We start from the raw sequence: 21784 nt of genomic DNA on the forward strand, positions 1-21784 counted from the left end.
CGTCGCTTGAAAACAGCATCCCACTGACAGGCCTCTGCTGCCCTCTGCTGGCAGATCGCAGCACACTGCAAGCAAGAATGAATACTACAGATACAGTAAGTCCACTTAATACCAGGCTGCTTTGACTGAAGAGAATGCACCTACTGGCTACTGGATGTTCAGATGAACTGATGATGGAACTGTGAACTGGGTCATAGCGATTTTCCCCAAGAAGGAAGCAAGGGGCATAGACAAGGCGACAGTCAGGTTCAGACAGGTATCAACCCTGATTGGGTATTTCTAACCCTTTCAGGTGCCATTTTCAGGCTGACATGAGAAAGGGTCATTGCTGCTGTTCACCAGAGGAGCTGTAAGCGGAGAGAGACACACTATATGCTGGTGCAGAATATTCAAACGTGAGATGCCCCACAAGTGCTCTGGAGATCTGTTCTGCCTTTCACTCCAAATCTGTGCTGATATCAAACAATGTTGCAAAGTCTGTGCAACAATAAAATATTGCCCTCAAGGGAGGCACGTAGTTATGACAATGTCAATGGAAAATATTTTATTCCCCAAATTATCTGTAGAAATGCCTTTTCGACCTGAATTTTGGAAGCCTAAATACAGTCGCAGCCAAGTATAGTTTGGCCTCTGTGCTCTGGCAGAATGAATCTGATATTAAACGACTGACTTCAAGCTTTAAGTGTGTTGGAGGTTGTTCAAATCCAAAGGGTAAACAGGCTCGCAGCTATTTTTATAGTTCCCTTAATTTAGAACAGTGTGGCAGAACAATGACAATGTTTACTGAACATGTGAACAGCCATGAATGAAAGCTGAAAGTCACCACTTTAACCTCAAAGCCATTGTTTCATCTCAGACACAACAGGGAATGTGCTGTTGTCCAAATCCTCATGGGCTGCAGGCCGACTGCAGACACGCTTACTGTCATTGATTTATATCCAGCGGTGGAAAGTAACTAAGTACATCTACTCAAGTTCTATATATAAGTACAATTTTGAGTTACAGTATTTACATTTTATGCTGCTTTATACTTCTGTACTCCAATACATTTCAAAGAGTAATGTTGTACTTTTTACCCCGCTGTCTGACAGCTAAAATTAGTAGTTTTCAGTGTTATGATTAAGAATTTACAAAAACAATGATAATGTTTTTCAAACAACATTGACTTTCCCATATATTTCACAAACAGACAATAATAATAATAATTCAATACAAAAATAAAATATGCAGGCATGGTTTTTGTAGTCATCAAAGGAAAAGCAACCTAACATTTTACATATTTTACATATTTAACAAAAAACAACAACACACTCAACACATGCCAATGTATAAATGCACCTCGAGGTCAGAGAAACTCCAATAATGGTTTCCACACTTTTTCAAATTCTCTTGTTGTGTAAGTCAGTCTCTCCAACACAAGATGCCTTTTCCTTCACTCATGCAAATGCAATACATTGTTGAAACTACAATATTTCACCAAAAAAAGCCAAAAGATTAGACAAATGACTACACATTTGTGTGGCAGAACTGTTTCTTTTTCCCCAACCCACTAACCATGACTCAGAGCCCGGTCCACCGGAGGGTCTGCGTCATCCTCAGATTTAACCTCTGGAGGGGGCCTGACCCCTGGTTTAACCAGAGGAATAAACTATCTAAAGATAAACAGCTCCACCTCGACCAGCTAGTAAATACATATGCATTATTGCAACAGCATAAAGTCACATATGAATATAGATCAGTCTTGGGTGCATTTTTCCTGGAGAGTGAGAATTTATACTATAAAGATAATTGTGCCGTTTTGACTCAGTGTGATTATGAATGCGGGTCTTTTACAGAGTTTACACTGTTGTATTGCCAATTTATACTTCAGTAAAGGATCTGAGTGTTTCTTCCACCGCTGATGATATCAATCACAGAATACAAGTGTCATCACTTGTATCTGCACCTGAACAGACAACTTATCTTGATGTGTTTGTGCTTTCTTGTGTTGTTTTAGTTGAGTTGAATAAATGCATTGCTTGTAACAGGATTTTAACTTGAGTGAAGCGCTGAAGTGGCCTACTCTTTGCAATGCTGCAGGCCCATTATAAGCAAATGAAGTTTTGCATCAAGATAAAATTGATGAAATCCTTCCCAGGTGTCTCTGCTGATAACGGACGCGGGACCGTGGTGTCACGTTTCTGTGCCGAGGCGACACATAGTCCCGCCTCCTCCTGATAGACCCCGCCCCCTGAACGTCTCACAACAACAGCTGTCAGCACACAGAGAGAGAGAGAGAGAGAGAGAGAGAGAGAGAGAGAGAGAGAGAGAGAGAGAGAGAGAGAGAGAGAGAGAGAGACAGCAAAGAGCAGGCACAGTACTCGTCTGCTGCCTGGCTTTACAGTGAAGACAGAAAGGATAAACCACACATCAACGATTCATCTCCGACTTGTACTCCGCTCAAGGCGCATGCTCAGACCAACTCACGGTGCAGTTGTTTTATTCAGGAACTCGGAGGTGAGTACAGTAATGCCAGTCACGGCGAAACGCAGCGAAATCTGCCCCCGACACTTTTGCTGTTGAATCAGAGCGAGCTAACGCGTTAGCTTCGTCCGGGGATCACTGCTGCTCGTCCTTCTCGGTAAATGTCAGACGAGAAGAGCAGCACGGCGGCAGCTGGAGCGGACTGTTAGCTAGCTTTCGCACTTCAGCGAGTAGCGGGACGCTGTTTTGGTACGTTAACCTTCCGTTGCTGTTCGCTTGATGATGACACTTTTTTTACGGTAAATTAGCTTAAAGCTAATCTCTCAGCGTTCACCGCTGGTCTCGCAGAATAGCCCGAGATATTTACACAGCCGAATGCTGAAACATGAATGGCATCCCGAAAAAACGAGTGTCCGTTAACGTTCCGTGTGACGTTAGCATTGTTTGAGACACTTGTCGACTCCAGCATCTCAGCACAGACTTGAGGAAACAAAGCCTGTCACAAGTTGTGTTTCCAGTTATGAATCTGTGTGGCAGAACTTTTTCTTTTTTCCCAACGCACTAACCATGACTCAGAGCCCGGTCCACCGGAGGGTCTGCGTCATCCTCAGATTTAACCTCTGGTTTAACCAGAGGAATAAACTATCTAAAGATAAACAAAACCCCAACATCTTTGGTTTACTCTCCTGCTGTAAAGTCAACATGATGACAGTGTTTCGACACTCTCATGCAGTTTGTGGACAATTCGCCTCATTTGCATGCACAGAGAAGGAGAGAGATGCCCTCCTCTGCCTCACCTTCCTGCAGCCCAGTCTCTGCAGGAGGAAGATGAAGTGTCAGCCTGGGAGAAAACAAACCCTACAAGGCTTTACATTCCACTGAGGCAGCAATTCACAAGGCTTTCCAGGGATTGTTGTTTGCCTTTTTGTTTTAAGCCTGTCCTGTTGATCTCTGGTGCGTTAACTTCACCGCGTTACTTACGTCACTATAACCTACTTGTAAATGACGGCATGTTTAACTCTCTCTTGTGAGCGAGACGAGATGTGTTTGTGCCTTTAGTGCATGAGACAGACGAGGTTCAATCTCAACATTTTGCTTTGTGTCCTCAATGAACCCAGTGTGACCCAATGAACTGGTGTCTGATTGCATTGATGCAGGAACATCTTTCACAGGTGGAAAGAAGTACCACAATTGTCAAAAATACTCCTTTGGGATTGTTAATCTGATAAAATACATTAGTCACGCAATCAAATGGCTGTTTTATGAAGTGGCCAAAGTCTGAATGATGGAAAATGTTCGTCAAAACTGGGTTGTGGCGATGCTATTGCACAAGAGTTCAAGAGGCAGCAACAGTATATGTGCAAAGTACAACTCAAGATAAGGGCAAGAAGACTGCGTGACAAACCTAGAAGTGCATGTGACGAGGTTTCTGATGTTTGCAGACAGCAACCACCAACAACAGACGATGCTGACATGAACATTTTGGAAACCTTTGTGGTCATGATGTGTGACAGGTCCAGCAAGTCATCCCTGCTACTCGAGCTGCTCTGTTCCAGCAAGTACAGCGTGCTGCCTCGTGCCTCCCGGGCCAAGATGCATTTCAATCAAGAGAGACAAGTCAATGAGAGGTAGTTGACGTTTATTATGACAGATGATGCGTTAATGAGACTCGTGGTGGTGGCTGGAGATGCTGATGGAGTGCTGAATCTGCAATGGTGAGGAGGAGGAGGAGGAGGAGGAGGAGGAGAGGCCGGGATGCAGCACATTTAAAAAGAGGCGGCAGCAAGCTGATAGGGACGCTGTGCTATTGGCTGGGAGCGCCCAGCTGTTAAACAGCTGACAGCGTTTATGAGGCTTCTGACAGTGACAGCCGAAAATTGAGAATGTGCCGCTGGAGTGCGGAAGTCGTATTAGAGAGAGAGAGAGAGGACTACCAGCCTAAGTGTGCAAGGATCGTCTTCCTGATTGAGCTCCATATGCGTTAAATCAATACTTTGACCAATACTTTCAACCAGAAGCACAAAGTCCTGTCGACTGGGGATGGATCAGTCCAGGAGATCTGCCACAGATCTCCTGGACTGATCCATCCTATTGCAAAGAGTTGCCAACAACTGACCAAGTGTGGATGCAAATTTGAATGCCTTGGAAGGTGCAAATGCTGCCACTTTGGTCTGGCTGGCACAGCACTGTGAATCTGGGCTCTTGTTTCAACCCGGAGCACAGGTTAGTTGATTATACATTTACTAGAATGTTCCTCTTATTCAGGTTACACATGACTTCAATGTGAAACATGCACATTGATCCTAAAGTGCTTAGGTTACACGTGACTGCATGTTACATGTTGTGTGTTTTATGTAACTCGGTAAAAATAGTAACCAAAGGATCATATTCAGCCTCTCGTGCAAATAAAATGTTTGTACATTATTTCAAATTTCTGTTTGACCATTCACTTTTAAATTGAGCCCCTCCATGTGTTGCCTTCCTTCTCCCCAGACACTGAACGCTTTTAAAGATGACCACTTCATGGAGCGACAGACTGCAGAACTTCGCAGACTTACCTGCCAACATGGACGGCGTGTCGATGAAGAAATACAGACGAGAGCCGTACCACAGGTAATGTGAATATCTGACACTCCATCTACAAAACGTCCAGAGTGTGTTATGTCATAAGCGCATGAATACGAAGCTCGTAGTCGGCTCGAAGGCAAAGCGATACCCTCCACATTTATCGGATCTCAAACTAAATTGTTTCGACACTGAGTCATTCTAACAACTCGCACAACAGCAGAGTCTTTCCGTAGACTTCCTTGTTCCTGTACCTGTTGCCTGGAAACGCCCTGTCGACGTCCTGGCTGAAAGGCTCGTGCAACGAGGCATTTAGTAACACAACGTGTGTCGCCGTTCAATGTTTAACTCGGCTTAAGACGTGCACGTCCGCTGGTCTCTGCTGCTCTTTCACACCGCTCTGTAATACGCAATCCTCACAGGGTTTGCGAAACTTTCACTCATCTGTTAGCTGCGTGTGTGCTGACATAAGCCACACAGTCCCCCCCCACACACACACACACACACACACACAGTCTCCAGATACTCGCATGCAAACAATCACACGTGCAAAGATAGCAAAGGTACAAAGGTGGTGTTGAGCTCGCTGAAGCGATATGCTTGTGACGGTAGTGTAGTTAAAGTAACCAAGGCTGCTTGATCGGCTCAGTCGTTCTTGTGAAACGTAAGAGGCCATTGAAGGGGGGGGGGGCATTATGCTGATCTCACAGACAGACAGAGACCATGAATACAAAGTAAGAGCTCAGCTAAAACAATGCAGCTGCGTGTCACATAGCAGAGGGCTGACGACTCTGCCCGGCACAGATGAACTTTCTATCTCAGGGACTCGCATCGCAGATTAGAGAGCAGCAGAAAAAGTCTGTCGCACAGCTGCGCACGTCGCTGAGGGATTCTGCTGTGGCCCATGTGGGATGTTTGAGGCAACGGTGTCGTCAACGGGACCAAAGTCGAGGCGGACTCTGGCGATTAAGTCGCCCATACTGACAAAGGGTGGGGACCCTTTAGGAGAGGCATAATCTCCCCTACGTTGTGATTTATGAATGTGCTTCACTCACTCGTCACATGCATTGAGCAAAGGGGTCACATGTGAAGAGACAACAGCTCAACAAAACAGAAGCGATTTTAGATTTAACTCCACTCAGCGCAGAGAAACCCTGAGAGAAGTCGTGGGTTAGTTTCTATTGAGGCGTATCTATATTCTAGTCTATGGAAGCAGCATAAAGCCGTAATAAAGATCTCATAAGCAACTGAATACCTTCATAAATAATCAGTACTGAAGACGTATTGATACCTTTTACAAAAAGTTTCCTTTTAAAATGAATGCCATCAAAACGATTTGTCAACGATGACATTTTCAACCAGGTCTTCAGTTGCCTGTTTTCCCTCCATGTATAATGAACGGTGCTCCTGTGATGGAGAAGTGGTCCTCCCGGTGTTGACCCGCCTCAGTGGGGTGAGCAGCTGTCGCCGTGCTTGATTCTTCCCGACTCGATTGTTCTGGATGTCTTTGAGGGCCCACAAACATCATGCCGCACAACAACAACCCCGACCGACAACGCGCAACAACAGAGAATGACGCGGAACGGCCACAATCATTTTTGCAACAAGTCAGAAAATTTCTGATTGGCAAGAAAGCAAAGAGAGAGAGATGGGGGGGGGGGGGGGGGCATTGTTAGTGGCTGCCCTGTGTAGCTGCAGCAGGTCAGACCAGCGGAGAGTCAAACTGAGGTTTAATGTCACGCAGAATGCATCACCGGACGTCTGCTGGACTAACGGCTAAATGGGAACTTGTTCACTATGGATCTGCTGCCAGGTATTTCACCACTGATTCACAGATGGATGAAGACAAGTTGCTCATCACAGTCGTGTGCTCGGCAACAGTGACGTCGCCTCCTTTTTATTTCAGTGTGACATGTTTGATTTCCCTTTTTAGCCAGTTTACATCTTATTTCTGGCGTTTTTAAATATTGGCTTGTGTGTAAATCTCCAGGAACCGATGCTGAAGATCATGTGTGTGGGTCAGGGTCACCGGTCTCTGTGGCCGGTGTGGACCTCCGTGTCCTGATTGATTTATTAGCGCAGTAGAGCCGCGTGTTTCCTGGAAGATCGACGAGCGCTGAGCTGAATCCGTCACGTTTCACAATCTGCTGGTTGAGCGTTTTGGAGACTTCCTGTGGTTTCAGCAGCCACTGGACCCAAGACCTGTGGTTTCAGCAACAGTTTTGTTTTTTTGTTGCCCATTTTAGTGCTGCGCAGTTGTGTAACTATATGCTGCAACTTCTGTACTTTCTGACACATGATGGATTGAAGCATTTTATTTTGAATTGTACGTCGATATAAAAATGCAAAGCAAACATTAAGGACATAAGTTGTTAAGTCTTGTGATATGTCGTTTTTATCATGTGCCAATAATTTCAGATATTGTCACTACGGATGATCTCTATCATCTAGTTTCTGTTCGTCACTGAGAATCCCCCCCCCCACCACATTTTAACACAGTAACATAAGACATAAGTTAAAAACTATCTTAACTACAAAGTTGATATAATGGCTTCTAGATGATTAAATACAGTTTTTCTTTGTCATTAGCAGAAAAACTGACGTTGATATATATTTGATGAAAACACTTTTACAATTTATGAATTAGTTTTTCACTACGAACTCTAAACAAAAAGCATCTGGTGCATAACTGTATGTTACAATACTAATGGTACTGTGATCAAAATGAAATGAGCGTACTAACATAACGTGTGTGTGTGTGTGTGTGTGTGTGTGTGTGTGTGTGTGTGTGTGTGTGTGTGTGTGTGTGTGTGTGTGTGTGTGTGTGTGTGTGTGTTATTGAGTTGCAGTATTTCAGTACTTTTTCTGGGTACTGAATGGACGTATTGTTTTAGCCACACTCTGGGTTACAGCGGTCCGTTCAGTTAGTGACGCAGCTTCGTTGAGTGACGGAATAAATAATAATCCTGTTGTTGAATCTTGCAACTGAAACTTTTCCCTCAACTTGTTTCCTCAGAGTGTTCGTCAACAGAAGCTTGGCGATGGAGAAGATTAAATGCTTTGGCTTTGACATGGATTACACTTTAGCAGGTAAGTTGAATATAAATGCATTTACTAATCATCACAGAAACAAAGCAGTTGCTTTGTTTCTTTAAAATGTTGTAATATAATAGGATAAGGGAGAAATGCTAATTACTTTCTGGTTGTTTACAGTCTCTAAATGACATGCATGAAGACAAAGGTTCAACGGTTCATTGCTGTACGATAGTTTTAAATGTTTGGTGCGCAGCTGAAGTTGGCCACAGCGTTGCAGGTCCTCTGTTTGCACGGCGTGTCCTTCCTGTGGTCGTATTAATGATGTCGACGAGTCCAAAGTGTCACTTGAGAGCCCAGATTGATGAAGAGGTTTAATATGCATTAAATGTATTCATGCAAGTCCAAAAAGATGCATCGTTAGAACAGAGAAGACAAAAGCCTTTAGTTAATGCCAGCGTACGTTTAGAGGATTGAGGCGTTTTGTCACTTTTGGATTTTGTGGAAAACACATTTCCAATTATTGACTCTCCGTTCTTTCCCTTGTGTGTTTAGCGTGGATGTTAAAGTCTACAGTTCCCCTTCTTTTCAACTCTACATTTGGCTACTCTACCCCCCCCCCCTCAGAACTCCAGGTTGTTGACCACAACATATTATTTAGGTCAATGCCGGCAACTCATTGAGCCGACTAGCGCATAACAAATCCCAAGCGCAGTGTCCCGGTACTCGCTGTCGATTGTTTCGAGATGTTCTTCTTCCTGCTGACCTGTTGCCGGCCCAAAAATAATCCATATTTCTTTTCACACCACGTTGCTCCGTGACTCAGCTCCAGGTTGCGGTCTCACCGTCTCTATAAATAAATAAAAGACTCGGATCACTCGTAGTCCCTCTCTGGCTCTGTACCCCCCCCCCCGCGCGTTTAGGGTGCACACGCTCAGCTGTTGACATGACTCTCTTTACGGCCGCTCATAACCAAGTGTTAATGTTTACTGGAAGCTCGGCTATCGTGTGTCTGCTGGAGGGTGTTCGGGGTTTGATCACTGAGGTACTCCATCAACTCCGGGGAGCTGGTGGTGTCGCATGGCAGCGCCCTGGCTGGCTGCGGTGTTTGTTCTTCGGGGCTGTTAAAGGCCGGTCAAACCGCCATTTTTATATGTTGACAGAGCTTCCACAAAGAATGGAACGACTTTGTGTGAGAAAAACATAGCATGGTTTGTGAAACATAGCTATTACATATTACAGGAATAGAGGAAGAGATCTATTTACAGTGCCCGCTTCTATTGTTCTGTCATGTTTGTGCAGTTTTACACCTTTTTGTCATTTTTTTCATATCATGACGGTGTTTTAAAACAAACTAAAAGTATCAATCTCATTAAACATTAACATTCAGAGCAATGTTTGTCTCCCACCGTATCAAGTGCATGAGGTGAAGCTTGATATCTGTTCCCAGGATGCTGTTGGTTCATCGTGCTGTGATGCACTTTCACTAAAAACATGTATCTCAATTTATCACCCAAACATATAAAGATCGACGGTTGCAAACTGTCGCAGTGCATGCACACACATCGCTGTGAGCTGAACCCTCGTTCTACTATTGCAGCGCTGCTCCAGCTATTCTTTGCTCAAACACACAGTTTAGCCCAGATTGCATCGAGAGCTGCACAGAGTTTTGTCCTCGTTTTCCAGCAGACTGTTGGCCGGATGTCGGTCCCCGAGGCCGCGCTCAGGTTTGTCTCCTTGTTCGACGCCGTTAGAGATCTGTGACAAAGACCTACATTTGCATATCGGCGTCCACAGATAACTTAAGACGGTGGAGGAGTTTGTTTCTAATATAGGTTGATATGCGACATGATTCAGATAACGGCTCTGTGTGGGACACTTTATAGGATTTGGGTTTAGTGGTCTATTCGTAGAAGGGGGCCGGTTGTTTGTGTGTGTGTGTGTGTGTGTGTGGGGGGGTGGGGGGGTGCACATTACATTTAGGCCTAAGGCGACCTGGCCACCACACACTCGCACCACAACACGTGTGTGTGTGTGTGTGTGTGTGTGTGTGTGTGTGTGTGTGTGTGTGTGTGTGTGTGTGTGTGTGTGTGTGTGTGTGTGTGTGTGTGTGTGTGTGTGTGTGTGTGTGTGTGTGTGTGTGTGTGTGTGATGCATACTGACAGTGTGAGAAATGTGAGAGGGGGCTGGCTTACAGCAGGGGAGCGAGGACTCCTATAAAGCAGGAGTCAAGGACACTGTAAGCAACAACAACACAACTTCCGGTCTGCACGCCGATGCTGTAACCCTGTAATAACATATTAATAACATGTGCTACTTTCCACGTCTGTAGCTGCCAGTGTGGGAACATGAATCGGTGCAGAGTACTGCTGGAGCCTCTAAACACGTGAAGCAGCGAGTGGCGTCTAGACGTACGTTTGAATGAGATGCACTGCAGGCATTTGGTGTCATGTGCTTAGTTTTTCAAGTTGAAGAAGTTCAATGGTTTCAGTGTCTTTAAAGTCGTGAAAGTCGGTTTAAGTGATTTGTGATCGTGGTGTTTGAAGGCCTGTCAGAGGTCACATGAGTCGGTGCTCCTCAGGGCTCAGATGGAAACATACGATGTCGTGTATTTCTCTCAGATTTTGAGACATTTTTCAGAAGTTTTTTTTAATGAGTTTTAAACTGTTAATAAATAACAACTTTAGATAGAAGCCCCAAACTTGACCTTTTGGTTTTGCTCATTTAAATGTGAAGGTGTTATCTAATAAAGAAATATTTGAGCTTTGACACCAAGTTTTGTGGTGCTTTTCATGTCACGTTAACAAGATCATGTTTTTATTCTGAACTTCATTTTAACTGTTTCACATTTTGCGATATTTTGTCATATTTCATTTTATAGAGAAATACTGTTCAGGGGCCTGAATGGGCCAATAAAACGAGACAATATTCTTGTCTATTTATTATGTAACAAAACAACTTCCTGATCCTTAATGACAGGTCTGACTGGCCTTTGCATAACCTAGATTGAGATGTGATTTTATTGAGGATAGAGAGAGAGAGATGATAGCAGAGGTGACGGAGGGGAAACGGCTCCTAGAATAGGTTTCTCTGTAGAGCCTACAACGAGTAGGGATGAAGTGAAACGGGATGTAAACCCCTGACAATGAGTTGATCGTGGTGAATTTTCATTATCAGGGTTTAATCCTGAATATTGTCACATGTCAAGCTCACTGTCATGGTAGAGAAGTGAAGAACAATAGTAATCATTTATGATTGATTTTGGCCAAGATAACCGTGAATTAAAATGTGTCTATAGTCCCACGCCCAACAACAAGTGAGGGACGAGGAGGAGGAGGAGGAGGAGGAGGAGGAGGGCTCCCGGCACGGGGCCCAAACCTTCAGTTTGCTGGGAGACTACAGCGGGGGGGGGGGGGGCTACGTGATTGTAATGCAGAAACAGGCTCAGGCTTGCAGAGTGAGAACTAAAGAACAAATATTTACTGAACTCAAGATCTTCCCGTCACTCTGTGCATACTCAGTAGGCTTCTGTGTGCAGCCCGGCACTGGACACGAGTTCACACATCCTACAGAGTGAGACGCAGATGTCCTGTTTGTCCTGCAGTGCTGTAAACACACTAACTGTCCTCTGTCCCAGCATCATCATCAGCCGATATGTCTCCACCGACAACACCAGCGCATTCTTCTATCGTATTTATATCTGACTTAATCTTTTCCCAGTGTCGCGTAGCGGTTCAATCCTCTCCCGGCCTATTCTGAGCGCAGAGTCTATCTGGGTTGTTATTTACAGACCCCCCCCCCCCCCCCCACCCCCCGGCTTGGGCTTTGGTAAATATCTGGCTCCGGGCTTGTCATCGGTCTCAGCCGGACTCATTAGAGCTGCTGCTGAAGGTTGAGTGACTTTTCATTCTCACGCCTGATCCTGTTTCTTTTTGGATTTGCGTGCAGAACATAGAGGTCCTTGTTGATAGCGAGGCGAGAGCAGGACAGTGAGTGTGTGTGTGGGGGGGGGGGGGGGTGAGAACATGTCAAATTACTGGAGCAGCATCACAGACTCTCCAGTGGACGAGGTCGCCTTAGAGAAGTCTCATGTACGTGTTGGGCTCCACTGACTGCATGTCACCTCTAATGAGACGCTGTTCGCTGTGCACAGCATCAACAGCTCGTGTTCCTCAACTGTGTACATAATGCAGGAGTTTATGGCTCCGCTCAGCCAGATGCCACTTCAATAGCTGCTGATGATTGTTGTTTTAAGGTCGAGTTCCACAGAGCGAGACGATGTGTCACAGTGAACCCACAAAACATGTCCAACCAGCTGGAAACATCTGGACAAATGTGGATGGAGTTTATGTTCCCATATATTGATTTGTTTTATTGTTTATATATATGAAAACAATAAAGCAAATCAATAAATGGTATTGATTCATGGTCTTGAACCATACAGGATATATATATATTTATAAAAATATAATTCATAAGTCATATTTAAAATCTGCTTAATGTCTTTTAGGGCTTCAACCAACAATCCTTGTCATTATGGATTAATATGTTGTTGGGTTGCATTTCATTGTGTTGGCCTTAAAGTGGAAAAAGCTCATCACATGTGATCAAATAGTCTTCAAATAGTTAGTTTTGTCTGTCCAACAGTCCAAAATCTAAATATATTGATATTATGACTTAAAAGAAATCACTTTTAAATGACTGAAATCAGAGAATATTTGTCATTTTTGCTTCATCGATGACTTTCATAATTATTAGACGATCAAATGTGTTTTATGAGTCAACGAGCTGTCTGTTGTAGTTTAGTTTACAGTGACTAACGATGGCTGATGATGAAGCAGAAACACCGGCGTATTAAGCCGGGACTTTAACGATTCCATAACGTGTACGTAGTATTGCACAATAGTCTTTAAAAGTCTTGCACACCAAACTGCACTGTGGCACCACGTGCACTGTGGGTAACTTGAGTGAAACTGTCCGTACGTTTGTGTTGATCTTCCAGTGTACAAGTCTCCAGAGTACGAGTCACTCGGGTTTGAGCTCATAGTGGAGCGCCTGGTGTCCATCGGTTACCCCCAGGAGCTGCTCAGCTTCGTCTACGACCCGTCGTTCCCCACCAGGTCAGACCAACCCCACCCACCACACAGACCTCTCCACGCTGCTGCTTTAACTGCCTCCGCTCTCATCTGCATCTGATCTGTAGCGAGGGTATCGAGCTGAGCTCAGGGAGCCTGTTCACAGTTCATCTACACTCCGGGACAACACCTCTCAGTCCGTCCTGATAACGCCTGTAACCACGTCACAGATGAGAGCAGATATCGTGTTCAAGAGACGAGTATTGTAGACGGACATTTGTCTCCTCTGACTTTCAGGGGCCTCGTGTTTGATACCATGTATGGAAACCTGTTGAAGGTTGACTCCTACGGTAACATCCTGGTCTGTGTCCATGGATTCAACTTCCTCCGAGGGTGAGTGTGTCCAACGCACATCGTCTACATCCGTGTGAGCACAAGAGAGAAGAACAATGAAGATGTAGTTTTGTCTTTTCTCTCTTCCCAGCCCCGAGATCCGTGAACGGTACCCAAACAAGTTCATCCAGAGAGATGACACAGAGCGCTTTTATATCCTTAACACACTCTTCAACCTGCCAGGTAAGGCCTCTGAGCACAGAGGAGAGCGCCACCGGACGGTTGTTAGACCAGCAAGTAGGAGCTTCATCCTGATGAAAGCTGAAGATTGCAGCAGGTCAAAGGCGAGGTTGAATCGAGCCGCTTCCTTCTGTTTCCTTCCACAGAGACCTACCTCTTTGCTTGCCTCGTGGATTTCTTCTCCAACTGTGACAGATACACCAGGTAAGGAGCCGTTCGGTAACACTCTCCGTCACGCAACACGTTTCTGGGCACCGCATGGTGACGCAAAGCCAAACTGGGTCAAGAGCAAGCCCTGCAGCATGGGCGGGTCCTGGTGTCTCTCCTGCTAATCTCAGCTCATTGTTGTAAAATGAAAATCAAACGGGAGCTCAGTCAAAGAGGCGATATGCTTTTGATAACCGTGATTTATTAATCTCTTCTACTAATTGTAGAGAAAGCATGAATTCTTATCGTAGTGACAAATGTTCTCACTAACTGCTGTAATGAGGATTACATCTGGATAGAGCTGTACGGTGACATGTTCCTGTGAGGAGAGATGTTGACCTGTAAATTGGTAGAGAATATAATCTGGAATGGCTGCATGTCCTTTGTCCTCTGAAACCTGGTTGTTGGTCTTTTAGGGGGAGAATGCTTTCCTGTTTGGCTGGCGACCCCTCCAACAAGGGAAGGCTATCCCATTTAAAAGCAAACAAAAAAACAAATGTCATGTTTTTGAAAACCTCCTGTAAAAATGTGGCCCGTCCGACGGCTGTGTGCGTGTGTGTCTCTGCTCCGCTCCCCCAGCTGTGAGTCCGGCTTCAAAAACGGCAACCTCTTCATGTCCTATAAGAGCATGTTCCAGGACGTCCGCGACGCCGTCGACTGGGTCCACTTCAAGGTGAGGCGCCGGCCGACACTCGTGATCTCGGTTGTCGAGCTGACGTGAGCTCAGTGCTCCGCTCTCATGCTGCTTCTGTCCGGGCGTGAATTCGCTCGGTGCTGATGGCAATCTGGCCTTTCAGATGCCGATATTTCCTGTAAAAACGGCGAATATTCAGCTCGCTGTCACACCTGTAGTTGGGTTTATTTGGCGTTATCGTGCGTCTTTGCATGAGCTTTAAGTTTGAAGTGATACGGGTCAACAGGTGATTGGACAGTGAGTGACAGCAGGTCCTGCAGCAGTTTATTTATCTTCTCTGGTGTCACAAAGTGCTTGAGAAGAACTAACCGATTATGAGCATTGGTCGTCGAGAAGGCAGCTCATCTTCTACGAGCTTTTGTGTTCTTTCTTAACCCACGTATCGTGTCTACTGTCACGACATGGTGCGTTCCGTTGGCTTTGCGTTCACAAAACAAACTAAAAGCCACCAGTGGTCACATGTTTTGTGTGTGTCGTCACTGAATGAAAGGAACGGGTCTCGATGCCTCTCACTGACGAGGAAGCTGCCGACTGTAACTCACTTCAATCCGGCTCTTCAGGGTTCGGTCTGACTCCCGTTTCTCACGCTGCAGGGTACGCTGAAGGTGAAGACGGTGGAGAACTTGGAGAAATATGTTGTGAGAGATGTAAGTCGTTGATAATCATCGCTACACGTGTCGTGTGTTAGAAAACACACACGCAGTGTCATACATACTCTGACCGGCTGGTTTGTTAAGATGCCTTAACCTTGTGTCTTGTTTTTTCCTCTCCTCTTCTCCTACCAGGGGAAGCTTCCTCTTCTTCTCAGCAGGATGAACGAAGTAGCCAAGGTGTTCTTGGCTACCAACAGTGACTACAAATACACCGATGTGAGTACAGGCGAGCAGGTGTGAGACAAATGAACATTGAGATCCAGTTCCTTTCTGCGGGTCTGTCGGCAGCTGTGTTGACTCTAAACACGTCGCTGTGTTTGATTTGAATGTCGCTGCGTTGTGTCCTCACAGAAAATCATGACCTACCTGTTTGACTTCCCTCATGGCCCGAAGGTACAGTTTGATCGCACTGTTTGTTTTCTATACGAAAGACGTGTTTCATGCTTGTGTGTGACTGTACTGCTGGTGTTTGTATCCAGCCCGGGGCCTCCCACCGGCCCTGGCAGTCCTACTTTGATCTGATCCTAGCGGACGCCAGGAAGCCGCTGTTCTTCGCAGAGGGAACGGTGCTCAGACAAGTCGACACGGTGAGCAGACGCAGAGCACGCAGCTGAGACGGAGAAGCTGTTGTTAACCGGTTTACCCCGACGTGTCCCGACGTGTTGCCGGCCGGTTTGAGTGTCAGCCTTTTTAATCCGATGTGTGTGTTCTTCCTTTCAGACGACGGGGCGTTTAAAGATCGGAACCTACACAGGCCCTCTGCAGCACGGCATCGTCTACTCCGGTGGTGAGACTCTCCTCTCCCTCAGTCGCTCATTCTTTCACCGAGGGCCAAGTTGCGATTAATAAGATAATTCAGGTAACGAACCGTCGCGTCTTACTTCTCCAGGTTCCTCCGACATTGTGTGCGACCTGCTGGGGGCCAAAGGGAAGGACATAGTCTACATCGGGGACCACATCTTTGGAGACATCCTCAAGTCCAAGAAACGTCAAGGCTGGAGGACGTTCCTGGTGATCCCTGAGCTGGCCCAGGAGCTGCACGTGTGGACCGACAAGAGCTGTAAGTTGGCAGACACACGCATAAACACAGGTAAAACATAGGTAGTGACGTGTCGAGATACTGGTGTGTGTGTGTGTGTGTGTGTGTGTGTACCTGCATTTTCGACTTATTTTCTTTACCAAGTACTGCCGTCCTAGTGGCGTTATAAAACCGTCTCGACAGGGACAGCAGCTGCGATGTCAGACCTTTATTTTTCAGAAAAAGTCATGAGTAGCACATCAGCTGATGTATTCTCATGAAGCGTGTTTATACAGGAGCGAACTAACGGTAGAACGCTGGAGATGCACCGTCGGTCTACGTGAGATTCACCATTTGTTCCCCTGTGTTTTTCAGCGTTATTCGAGGAACTGCAGGGCCTGGACATTTTTTTGGCAGAACTCTACAAGTAAGAACTCCTTACTTTCGCCTCCCCTCCTTCTATCCCAGCTCCCTCCTCGTCAGCAGGTCTCTTACGTAACGTTCGCTGCTCTTTGCTCTCTCTGCTGTAACGAGAGCGTGTTTGTAAGAGAACAACGGGGCCGACAGGGTGAAGTCGGAGGGGTCTGCTCCCCCCCCCCCCCCCTCCTACTGTCCTCATTGTCCTTCTCCCCGTCCTTCCTCAGACATCTGGACAGCAGCAGCAATGAAAGGCCAGACATCAGCACTATTCAAAGACGAGTAAAGGTACGGCCTCGATCGCCTCTGTTTCTATGACAGCACGAGACCTGTCCGCATGCTTTTAACACCGGCTGCCCGGAGACGGCCTAGTTACCAATGCCCATATGCAAAGTGTGTTTGATACGTTTATGTGTCTCCTGTAGTCTAATCATTAACGCTCCTCCACAAAGAGCTTCCTCTCTCCGCCTGCTGATGTAGCTGCTGAAGCACAGCGTCTCTGATTAAGATGCTTTCTGCGGTTGGGATGGTAGATACTGTTGCAGGCTCCTCAGCGGCTTCTCGTCTCCTTCTTGTCTTTTCAGAAGGTGACACACGACATGGACATGTGCTACGGCATGATGGGAAGCCTGTTCCGCAGTGGCTCCAGGCAGACTTTGTTTGCCTCTCAAGTGATGCGTTACGCCGACTTGTACGCAGCCTCCTTCATCAACCTGCTGTACTACCCCTTCAGCTACCTCTTCAGAGCCGCACACGTACTGGTGAGTCCCTGGATGTAAACACAGGGAGCTGCATTAAACCACACCGCTTCAGAGGTTCGGGCCAATAGTGTTTATCATACTGATGCAGATGTAGAAGTTCTTGTACTTTTAGGATTGTAAAACTTGATCTGTAGATATTTCTCTCGGGTCCCAGGCTTCCAGTAAGTGGGCTCGCGTTGCCAACTTTCTTTTTCACATTTGGTCCTCCCTCTTCCCCAGATGCCGCACGAGTCGACGGTGGAACACGCCCACGTGGACATCGACGTGGAGTCGCCACTGGCCACACGCAACCGCGCCCACTGCAGCGCCTGCAAGGACCTGGACTGCAAACGCAACCTGCTGACCTGCTCCTTCAGCGAGAGCAAACCTCCCAACCTGTTCCCCCAGACGCCCCAGGAGATCACTCACTGCCACGATGAGGACGATGATGAGGAGGAGGAGGAGTAATAAGCTGGACATGAAGAAGAAAGTTTCTGCCTTCTCAAGTCTGGTAGTTATCTCTCTCAGAGTGAGGCAGGAAGGAAAAACATCTCCAGTGTGTGTGTGTGTGTCTGTGTGTATGCACACACACACTCACACACACACAGGAGATTTCTGAGGTAATAAAAAAGGACCAGTCCTCCAAAAGGACCGATCACATGAATCTCAGAAGACTGTCTGCATGCTCGGTCCTCTCACAGTCAACCTATGCTGGCTTCATTATAACAAATTCATTCATTTAATTTTCCCCCGTCAGACAGAACATTAGATAATGTTTTACAGTCTGACCTGTAGGACCTGCTGGTGGATGAAACAGATGCATTTACACTGACGTCCATCAGAAGTGTAGTTTTAATCGTAACAAACTGACCTTGCTGACGTAGAATGCACATTATAATAAAACAAAAAGCACTGTTCAGTTACGGTGTCAAAAAAACATGTACATACTGTATTAAAACACTTTTTTTATGCAACATGGGAACAACATTCAGTTTTTCATCTGTTTAGTTCAACGTTTGTCTGTTTTGCTCGTTCTTTGTTCTAACTTGTGTGTGTGCGTCTCACTCAGTGCAGCATCCTGACGGGAAGCTGAGACTCCGTCGTACTAAACTGAAGCACAGGAGCACAAGCTGGTGTTGGACGGTGTGTTTGGTACTGTAACCGTATTCTATGCCAATAGACTCTGACGAGCATGAAGTACTGTAGTGTTTCTGGATCGAGTGAATGGTTCAACGCCATGAGCAGCTAACATGCAGTATTCTTTTGTTGCGCCGTTCATTAAGGAAGATGAGACTTGAGTATTTCATTTGACTATTTCCAAGGGTTTTATTTTGACGGGGGAGAGCAGGAAGTGATCTCATCGAGTGTGTAACAGCAGTACGAACGTGGCCTCAGTATGCAAGGGAGAAAATGTGTTTTTAGAATGTTTGGTAAAAAAGCTCTGCAAATTTGCAAAATCAGGAATGGAAACGCCAGAAATTTGAAGAAATGTCAAAATATCCTGAAGTTTGCACGTGTTGGGAAGCAGCAGGACAAAGTGAGGTGTGATACACGAAATGGCCACACGTGACACTTGGATATCTCTCATGTGAAATAACTAACAATGTTCAAACTTTATCAGAAAGCAGTAGAGAGAGTAAGTTTTACCAGGTTTCACTGGTGTGTCCATTTGTTCCATTTGAATACGTGTGTCCGAATGCATCAGTGCTGCTCTGCAGAACACGAAGAGAGCTGGCTGAATGACATGTTATTTTATTTCCCCTTTTAACCATTGTGTGTGTTCACTTTCCTCACGTTTTTATATCTGGTCTTGAGCTGCTGAGTCAGTGCTGTAAGTGTTGGACCGGCCCGCTGATTCGGGCCACGAAAGGGAAGAAACATGTCGTTGACTTTCTGCATCGTTTTTGGTTTTGCTTGATGTGGTGAGAAGTGAAGGCGTTTCACTCTGTGGTGAATAATCTGGTAACAGCTTGCAGGACGTTAAGAGACATATTACAGCTGTTTGATCATTGTTATTTGTTTCTCAATTATTGATTTTGTTTCATGGACATGGAGTAACTGGATGTGCTACAGGAGGCAGCTGCTTGGCCGATAGGAAACTGTCTTTTCTTTGCATATGTTGCATATTTTTGCGTATTCATGTGAAAATAAGAAGCACATCTGTTCTGTGATGGTGGACTGAATCATTTTAAGGAAAAGATTTTTTGACGTTTGTCAATATAGTTTACACAGAGACAAAAACAATGCAAACCTGTAAAAGAACAAAAGCCAAGGGGAGATGTGAATAGTGAGTAAAGTACCGTAACAGAGATGCTACTTGTAGTCAGTACCATGGGGTTGTTTTTATTTTTCTAAGCTGTTGTTTTTAAATGGTCTTGGTTTACGGAACTGTAAATACACATTTCCATTTCCTCAGAGTTCTCCTCTAAAGCCTGTTGAACAGTTGATCGTGCTTTAGAGTATTTCTATCCGTTGTCGTGATGCTGCGAATGCATCCGCGTTAACAACAGACGTCACCTTTTATTTTCCAAACGAGAATAAACTTTGTTTTTATGCATATCAATTCATGTTCTCCAGAACAGTGTTTTGTTTGTTTGATTCCAGAAAATATCCTTCACACTGTACATTGAGGTAAATTACATAAAGATGTAGAATAAAGAGTTTTTCATAATTCTCTTGTTGTTCATGTCTTTCTTTGTTGCAGCAGTGTGCATCACTCCGCTCCGGGTTTGTGGCATTTTGATGAACTGCTTTGTAGATAACATTAAGACAGTGGTGGGATGTAACTAAGTACATTTACTCTGCTGTACTAACAGCATTCTGAGGTACTTGAACTTCAGTATTTCCATTTTATGCTACTTTATACTTTACTACCATGCAGTGTATTTTGGAAGTCAATATTATAGTCTCAGTTACTTTGCAGATTGAAATTATTGATACAAAATATAAATAGATTGCTACGTTATTTTGTATTTTTATGAATTTAGCGATACAGAGTACGTAAAGTAATTTACCAGCTGCAGCATCATTGATGCTTACTAATGCATCGGTAATTATATTCCATTCTTATGAGAGGCATTCTGCATGAAGAGTACTTTACTTTTGGTACTTTAAGTATATTTTGATGCTCATCATTTTTTACTGTTCTTTAAGTATAATTGAGATTGCAGGACTTTTACTTCAGAGTATTTGTACACGGTGGTATTGCTACTTTTACTGAAGTGAAATATGAGTGCTTCTTCCACCACTCACAAAAACACAATATAAACTGCAATATTAACACGGTAACTTGAATAAGTGTTAAGAAACAGGAAGTCAATAGGAGCTCATTTCTGCTCCAAGGTCTGAAGAACAGTTATAAAACGGTAAAACAGCCATGTTGTCCAAACAAATACAAAGGGGTCGAGGCTGTGTGTACTTCTGGTCGTTGATGTTGTCATTGTCCTCAGACTTATGTAATGACTGATAGTAGACATGCAGATTACACACAACCAAAGTTCAAGGACAGTCTTGAAAAATCAATGCACGTTCATGCTGTGCAGCTGAACGCTGTTCGAAGTCTAGTTTTTCAAGTCATAAAAAGGACAAAGATAAAAGTTATCTAGTACAACAAAAAAGTCATAGTTTAGCATGTAAAAAGAAGTCAAAGTATAGAAAAGCCATTGTATAATATATATATATAGATATATATATATATATATGTAAAATGTCCTAGAATAATATATCAAAAAAGTCCTAATAAATTAATAGTATAGCATGTCGAAAAAAAGTCATGGTTTATTTCAAAAGAGGTCAGATTACATCTTTTCCCAAAAGGTCATAAACGTCATCGTATAATATGTCGAAAATAAGTAAATGATGTCATCACCAATGATAGCCAGAGATCTTTTTTATTTGTATTCCAGGTGTGCTGTTAATAATGGTAGCCTATGAATCGCCCCGTGTTCATGTCCTCAGAGGCACAGCAGCATAACATGACACCGACTCAGCCCAGTGGCGGGAGATCTGTGACATCTGGCAGCAGCTGGAATAATGAGCCGTCGTCACACATTTGATTGGCTCCTGTGATGTAAATACTCTTTTGATCTGTGTCAAAGTCTCGTTCACTATTGTGTTGTGTGTGGTTTCAAGAAATATCTGAGATCCAATTTCCATTTCAAACTCATATTAAGCAACTGGCTGTGTTTATTGCTAAAGCATAACAAAACAAAAGCATTAAAACCCATTTCGAAGCAGCAGAGCATTAGACTGAGTACATTGAGCCACCGACCGTCTGTCTGTTAATCATTCACTTTTTTTATTAAACCACCAGCTGCAGGAGGCAATGGGAATGTTGTCGTCAGGTA

General features: G+C 44.8%; 1 protein-coding gene across 4 annotated transcripts; it reads left to right on the top strand.

Annotated features, from left to right (window-relative positions):
- Positions 1 to 2345: 2345 nt before the first annotated feature.
- Positions 2346 to 20111, top strand: nt5c2b (5'-nucleotidase, cytosolic IIb). 4 transcript variants are annotated; one of them, XM_079278276.1, is made up of 18 exons: positions 2346 to 2496; positions 4957 to 5076; positions 8045 to 8118; positions 13064 to 13181; positions 13434 to 13529; positions 13621 to 13712; positions 13856 to 13913; positions 14496 to 14589; positions 15204 to 15257; positions 15396 to 15479; positions 15615 to 15656; positions 15743 to 15850; positions 15984 to 16050; positions 16153 to 16353; positions 16657 to 16708; positions 16926 to 16986; positions 17283 to 17459; positions 17679 to 20111. In XM_079278276.1, the coding sequence occupies exons 2-18, from the start codon at positions 4976 to 4978 to the stop codon at positions 17904 to 17906; spliced, it is 1707 nt and encodes a 568-aa protein (XP_079134402.1). In that variant the 5' UTR covers positions 2346 to 2496; positions 4957 to 4975; the 3' UTR covers positions 17907 to 20111. The 4 variants fall into 4 exon arrangements, with proteins under 4 accessions (XP_079134402.1, XP_079134404.1, XP_079134403.1 ...); XM_079278278.1 differs by having other exon boundaries at positions 16153 to 16323; XM_079278277.1 differs by lacking the exon at positions 2346 to 2496 and adding an exon at positions 2567 to 2712.
- The last annotated feature ends 1673 nt before the right edge of the window (positions 20112 to 21784 follow it).

This window comes from Melanostigma gelatinosum, assembly GCF_949748355.1.
Source record: "Melanostigma gelatinosum genome assembly, chromosome: 11".
In the NCBI taxonomy this organism is placed as follows: Eukaryota; Metazoa; Chordata; class Actinopteri; order Perciformes; family Zoarcidae; genus Melanostigma; species Melanostigma gelatinosum.